Source organism: Episyrphus balteatus, chromosome 1 (assembly GCF_945859705.1).
Source record: "Episyrphus balteatus chromosome 1, idEpiBalt1.1, whole genome shotgun sequence".
Lineage (NCBI taxonomy): Eukaryota > Metazoa > Arthropoda > Insecta > Diptera > Syrphidae > Episyrphus > Episyrphus balteatus.
In genome coordinates, this window is record NC_079134.1 from 93,674,303 (window position 1) to 93,681,561 (window position 7,259).

At 35.7% G+C, this 7,259-nt stretch overlaps 1 protein-coding gene across 1 annotated transcript; it reads left to right on the top strand.

Moving 5' to 3' along the window:
• The first annotated feature begins 323 nt into the window (after window positions 1–323).
• Window positions 324–6,516, top strand: LOC129908602 (uncharacterized). Its single transcript, XM_055985227.1, has 3 exons — window positions 324–372; window positions 5,267–6,333; window positions 6,408–6,516. Exons 1-3 carry the CDS (start codon window positions 324–326, stop codon window positions 6,408–6,410), a joined length of 1,119 nt encoding a protein of 372 aa, XP_055841202.1. The 3' UTR covers window positions 6,411–6,516.
• Window positions 6,517–7,259: the final 743 nt, after the last annotated feature.

Genomic DNA, 7,259 nt, shown 5'->3' on the forward strand with positions numbered 1-7,259 from the left:
CGCGGTACAAAATTGATAGAAATGAATTTTCAAACTTGCTAAAACTACTAAGACCAACTTTTATTATCGGCGGCGACTTAAATGCAAAGCATACGTTTTGGGGTTCTAGATGCATATCTCAAAAAGGCCGAGCGTTATACGAAGCCGGTATGGAGAATAATTGCGACTTCCATTCTACTGGAAAACCAACTTATTGGCCGGCAGATACCTCGAAAATACCTGACCTGATTGATTTCTTTATAGTCAGGGGAATACCGTCAAATCGAATCAAAATAACGGAATGCTTTGATCTTTTTTCCGACCACTCTCCCGTTATTCTCACTATGAGCGAAAGTCTTGTTAAAGTTGAAATACCACCTAGGCTAACAAACGGTAAAACTAACTGGGAAGGCTTTTAGAAAGATATTGAGGATAATGTTGAATTAAGGGTATCACTACAAACACCTCTTGAGCTTGAAGCAGCGGTAGATAATTTTGTGAATATTATCCAAAAAGCCGCATGGAACAATACCCCTTGCCAAAGAGAAATTTCAGGGTACAAAGATGCTAAATATCCCCAAGAGATAAAAGACGTTCTTAAAGAAAAGCGAAAAGGGCGCAAAAAATGGCAACAAACTCGTGCTCCTCAACACAAATCTAATTTAAATCACTTAAGTAATTTACTTAAAAAGATGATATCAGATTTTAAGAACCGCGAAGCTAAAAATTACCTTGAAAATTTGACGGCAGGTAAAGAATCTAACTACTCTCTATGGAAAGCTATAAAAGCCACGAAGAAACCTAAGATTCCAGCACCTCCGATTATGAAAGACCAAAATGAATGGGCAAGAAGCGACAAAGAGAAAGCAAACGTTTTCGCTGATTACCTAGAGGACACATTCAAACCATTCAATGGGCAAGCATTGAATGATCGTATAAATATGAATTTAACGTCAAGTGAAAGCTTAATCACAAGAAATGTTACACTCGCCGAATTAAACAGAGAAATCAAGAAGCTAAAGTCAAAAAAAGCACCCGGATACGACTTAATTACTGCGGAAATTCTTAAAATGCTCCCACGGAAAGGTTTAATAAACCTCCTCTATATAATGAATGCCACTTTAAGGTTAGAATATATTCCAAATCAATGGAAAGTCGCAGAAGTAATAATGGTCTTGAAACCTGGCAAACCATCACACGAAAAGAAATCATACCGACCCATTTCACTGCTTCCTGTAGTATCGAAGGTTTTTGAGAGAATATTTTTGCAGCGACTTCAGCCAATAATAGAAGAAAAAAGGCTTATACCTGAACACCAGTTCGGTTTTAGAAACAAGCACTCGACGATAGATCAAGTGCATAGAATCACCGATGTCATTGAGAGAGCTCTCGAAGAAAAGAAAATTTGTTCAGCGGTCTTTTTAGATGTGTCTCAAGCTTTTGACAAAGTATGGCACGAGGGCCTCAAACTCAAGTTAAGACAAGTCCTACCTGAAGGGCTCTTTACCATTCTTAGAGAATATCTAGAGAACAGAATTGTCCGCGTTAGACACGGAAATGATTACTCAGACTTTAGGGAAATAGTGGCTGGGGTACCACAAGGTAGTGTTTTAGGTCCCATTTTGTACCTACTATTCACACGCGATATACCTCAAACAGAAAACACAATTGTAGCTACTTTTGCTGATGATACCGCAATACTTGCAGTAGGCAAAACAATCAACGAGTCGACAAGTAAATTGCAAAATGCCCTTAATAATGTCAATGAATGGACAAAAACGTGGCGAATAGCGCTTAACGAATTTAAGTCAGTCCACGTGGACTTTACATATAAGAAAATAAATAGACTACCTGTTTTTATTAATACTACTCAAGTCCCATTTGCAAATGAGGCAAAATATCTCGGGATGACTCTCGACGCGAAATTAAAATGGAAACCGCATGTTAAAAATAAATGTGATCAATTAAATATGAAATTGAGAGAAATGTACTGGTTGCTAGGACAACATTCTAGACTTAGTATCGAAAACAAATTATTAGTTTACAAGCAGGTACTTAAGCCTGTCTGGACATATGGTATTCAACTCTGGGGTTGTACCCGCGATACAAATTTAAATAGATTACAAACTTTTGAGAATAAATTATTAAGATCATTTGTAAATGCGCCGTGGTATATAAGAAACGAAGATCTTCACAGGGATCTTGGAATCCCCACGGTTCGCGAAGAAATAAAAACGTTTGCCCAAAAACATCGAAAACGGTTAGTCGAACATACTAATAGAACAATACTAGAAATTCTCGACGAGACAAACTTAGTACGACGTTTGCGAAGGACTAAACCTTCCGATTTGGTACAGTGAAATTTTTTAATTTAATTCCTTTATCTCAAAATATCGGCATTGATTAATATACATATATTTAAATGTTTTAAAGATTTTATTTGTTTAACTTCCTATAAAATGTTTTTTTGATACCAACATTTAAACCATTACTTAAATGATTTAATTTAAAACAAATGTTATTTATTTATTTTTAAATATCATCAGTAGGAACTTTCATCGGAAAGTTACCTACAACACGTAACTTAACTTCGAGAAAGATAAATTGCTAGATAAGTTCCATCTGAACTTAGTTGCAGTCGGGAGGAGGAGGTGGTTTTAGTGGTTAAGAGTCCCACATATCTATGAGCACGCGTTTTCCGGTCCTCATAGAATCTTTTGAAGATTTCAACACCTACCCACGGACAAAAAAAAAAAAAAAAAAATTATTAATTATTATTTAAATGATTAATTATTATTTAAATTATTAGATATTAATATTTTTATATACAGGGTGTCCCACAGTCACCGCCCCAAATGAAAACCATGGATTTCTGAGGTCATTTTAAGTCGAAAAACTTAAGAGGTAATTTTCTCGTTTTCGTCCCGTTTTCGAGTTACCACGGTTTTTATGATTTTTGTTCTCTTTTCCCTTATCTAGCTTTATCTTTGCCAAACTACGTTTGATTTGAAAAATTTTTTTTACAACCAATCAAGAATTTATTACAGTTTTAGTTTGTCTCAAAACTTTTTTTCTGCGGACAACCGTTTCTCCACAATTTTGCATCAAACACAATTTTCTTCGTTTTTTAAGTTGTTTTTTACACTTTCATATCATTTAAGTCAAAAAAACACGTTAATGAGTATTAATTTTTTGTCCTTTTTATTAAAGCCCAGTTTATTTTCATAAAAAAAATAAGTTTTATTTCATAAAAAAGGCTACCTACTGAAAGTAATTAAAAAAAATAAACAAACTGAAGGGCCCAACCCATAGAATCCGTTACGTCCGTTGCGTCGAAGTTTTAAAATAAAATACACACGTTCTTATGGGAAGCGACCCATAAGCGACGGATCGGACGGAGACGGACTTCCCATAAGAACGTGTGTATTTTATCGAGCTGTCAGTTGAAAACTTCGACGGAACGGACGCAACGGATTCTATGGGTTGGGGCCTTAAGTGAAATAAAAAAATAATTTTCAAATAAAAAATTAATTTAAATGAATTAAAACTTTTTCTGAGCTTCATCTATTTGTTCTTTTCTTAACCACAACAGCTCAGAAAAAGTTTTTAATACTCATTAACGTGTTTTTTTGACTTAAATGATATGAAAGTGTAAAAAACAACTTAAAAACGAAGAAAATTGTGTTTGATGCAAAATTGTGGAAAAACGTTTGTCCGCAGAAAAAAAGTTTTGAGAAAAACTTAAACTGTAATAAATTCTTGATTGGTTGTAAAAAAAATCTTTCAAATCAAACGTAGTTTGGCAAAGATAAAGCCAGTTAAAGGACAAGACAGCAAAAATCATAAAAACCGTGGTAACTCGAAAACGGGACGAAAACGAGAAAATTACCTCTTAAGTTTTTCGACTTAAAATGACCTCAGAAATCCATGGTTTTCATTTGGGGCGGTGACTGTGGGACACCCTGTATATATATATTCGTGATTCACATATGATGAATATTTCTTCATTCTGTGATGTGCATAAAAAGGTAGTACTTACTTAAAGTAAAAAGTGAAAGTAAATACTATAAATTCTAGTAAATGGTAAAATTCATACACTGAACCAAATCCTTACGTAAATACAACGAAAAAATTCGTTGAGCCAACGAAAATTTAATTAATTTTCAGCCGATGAAAAATTTAATTGGCTCAACGAAATGGCTTTCATACGTTAATGAAGAACTTCATCAATCAACGAAAACTGTAGTATTTGATCGAGAGTTAATGAATTTTTACATCACTTTACGAAATTTTTCATCGATTAACGTAAAATTTAATTAACCACGGTGATATTTTTCGTTAGTCAACGTATTTTTTTGATTAATTTATGAAAGAACTTTCGTTAGCTAACGAATTTTTTCGTAAATTTAATGAACATTTTAATTAAATTAAGAAAAAATATTTGTTAGCTAACGAAACTTTTCGTTGTATTAATTGTATTTTTTTATTGGACTTGTTAAATTATTAATTTAATATAGTCCAAAACCAAAAATTGGCGTTTCGACCCGGTGAAGCTCACTTAAGTCAACTGATGAGTCCGACTTATCGTGAGACACCTTGTCAATACGCAAATATCTTTTTATTTATATTCAGCTCAACTTACATAGATTTTTAAACAAAAACCTAATGTGAACTATATAAAGCAAGATTCAATTTTTAATCATTAAAACAGAAATGCACCCAAGTTTACGTTTTTTTTTTGTAGGGCAACGATTTTTTTCGTTAACTGATGTATTTTTTCATAAGCCAATGTAATATTTCATTAGTATATGAAGAATTTTCATAAGCTTATGAAGATTTTCGTTAGTTAATGTTGAATTTCATAAGTTAATGAATTTTTTCGTTACTTAATTAAAACTTTAATAAAGTAAGACAAAAATTCTTATTTTTATTCTTTAAAATGAGTATGAAATTTTTCGTTAATTGATGAATCTTTTCATTGAATTGGATTTTTTGGCACTAAAAAGGGAAAAAAAGTGTATGAAACGTTTTCATTAATTGATGAAGGTTTTCATATTACGAAAAATTACATATTTTCGTTGAGCCAACGAAAGTTTCGTTGGGCCAACGAAAATGTAGTGTATGAAACGATTTTCGTAATTTTACGAAATTTATTATTTTCAGTGTAGTATTTACTTAATTTCGTATGCAAATACTTTTAGTAGATACTAAATTCACCGAAAAATGATAGTAAATACTTTTTTTTGGTGATGATTGGTATTCGTTTTGTATTTAAACCTAGTTGCAGGTATACTGCTATACGTAAACCGTAACCTTTCTTCTGCCAAATCAGTCCTACCGCCTGGTGGTACGACTGGTAAAGTTGGTGAGTTAGACAATAATGTCGAGGGAAAAGGTAAGGTGGGGTGCGAAGCTAACTTGGTGGGCCGTAGCCCACAAGATAACCGAAACACTACCACCGAACCCGATCCCGCAAACCAATCGATCAATTCGACGTTCCAGAGCCTAGCTACGGTCATACACAAAAAGACCAGGGCTAGAGCATTAGATGAGAATGAGATTCGTCGCCGTCAGAATCGTAACGCTGAGAGGATTGTCCGTCGCTTTGCCAAAAGGTCTCCCGAGTCCCTTACGGCAAAAGAGCGAGTAGCACTGGACAAATCAAATCAACGTTTACGTGCAGCGGCAGAACAGAGAACTGCGGGCACTCCTAGCACCTCCAAAAGAGCTAGGAACGATGCCAATTCACCCACCAGCTCTTCGCCTAATAAGACGAAGAAGAAGCGCAGAACCTCTCAGGTTAGCGTAAAAGGCCACCATGTCGCCATAGCCGATTATGGTAAGCCTTCACGCAAACTGACTGAAGACGAATGGCATCTCCTTGAACTAAGGATCCTGGAGCAAGTCAATGAGGCTATCGTCAAGAGCTGGACGGTTCCACTCTTCGGTAACCTTAAGACTGTCCATGGTTTCAAAGTGATGCATTGTGAGAATGATATGACTCTCGAATGGCTTCGGGAGTTCATACAAAAAACGTCAGCTCCATGGCAAGGCGCCGAATTGCGTCTGATCGACGTAAAGGAGATAAAAGATCTCAACAGACCTCTTGGAAGGCTGTTAGTCAAAGGCCCGACCCTTCCCAACGAACGACTTGAGAGATACATCCTATCTTTGAATAGTGATCTCTTGAGCAGAGAGTGGGAAGTGGTCAAGAATGAAAGAACGGATGATGGCACCGAAGTGGTGGTAAGATTGAGCCACAAATCTTTACCACTCCTGAGGAAGGCTGACTTCAAGATACGCGTTGGAATCACTAGGTGCAAACTTAGGTTGATTCGCAACGATAGAAAACAGGTTAGTAAAGCGATGAACTTAAACTTTATTATTTAAATGGAATTGAAAATTTTACAAATCAATCTTCATCATAGTAAAGCCGCAACCGCTAACCTTGTCTACCTCATGGAGAGTAGACAATACGACGTAGCCCTGATACAGGAACCCTGGGTTGTAAGAGGGAATATCAAGGGTCTACAATCTAAAGAACTACAGCTGTACAAGTCTAATCTTGACAGTCAAAATAGTAACCCTAGAACATGCATAGTAGCTAAGAAACAGTTTAATCTTTTTCTTCTAACTACTTACAGCAACACTGACCAGACCACGGTAAGATTGGAGCGAGATGGGCTCCCAATGCTCATCCTCTCGTCTACTTATATGCCGTATGACGGTACAGAAGGACCACCAGCAGATATCACTGAAACGTTGGTATCTTTTGCAAGTAAGAATAAATTTGATATTATTTTAGGTTGTGATTCTAACTCACACCATATGCAATGGGGTAGCACTGATACTAATACCAGGGGCGAGTCCCTTTTTGAATTTATTATCGAGAAAAACTTGCTCGTAGCTAATAGAGGCAACACCCCAACTTTTGTTACTAAAACACGGGAAGAAGTTCTTGATATCACCTTGACGAGTAATTCAGATACTTGCCAATTAGAACAATGGAAGGTTTTAGATGAAATCTCTTTTTCCGACCATCGCTTAATAGAATTCTACGTCCCTGATGCTGCCCGGCACATTAAACCTTTTAGGAATAATAGGCGTACCGATTGGCATGTCTTCAATAGGGAATTAGTAAAAAACATTAGTCACTTAAACATTGACAATAACCTAGACACAAATAGTCTTGATAAACTGACAGAGGAATTCACAGGAATTCTACGCGGTGCATTGGACAAAAGCTGTCCTCTCATTGCCGCTGCGAAGAAAAACAGTAA

Bases quoted from the DNA above. Each gene is read 5' to 3' on its own strand.
- LOC129908602 (XM_055985227.1), top strand. From the start codon at position 324: ATGAGCGAAAGTCTTGTTAAAGTTGAAATACCACCTAGGCTAACAAAC. The intron at 373-5,266 runs GTAAAACTAACT...ACCTAGTTGCAG, and splicing joins ACCACCTAGGCTAACAAACG to GTATACTGCTATACGTAAAC.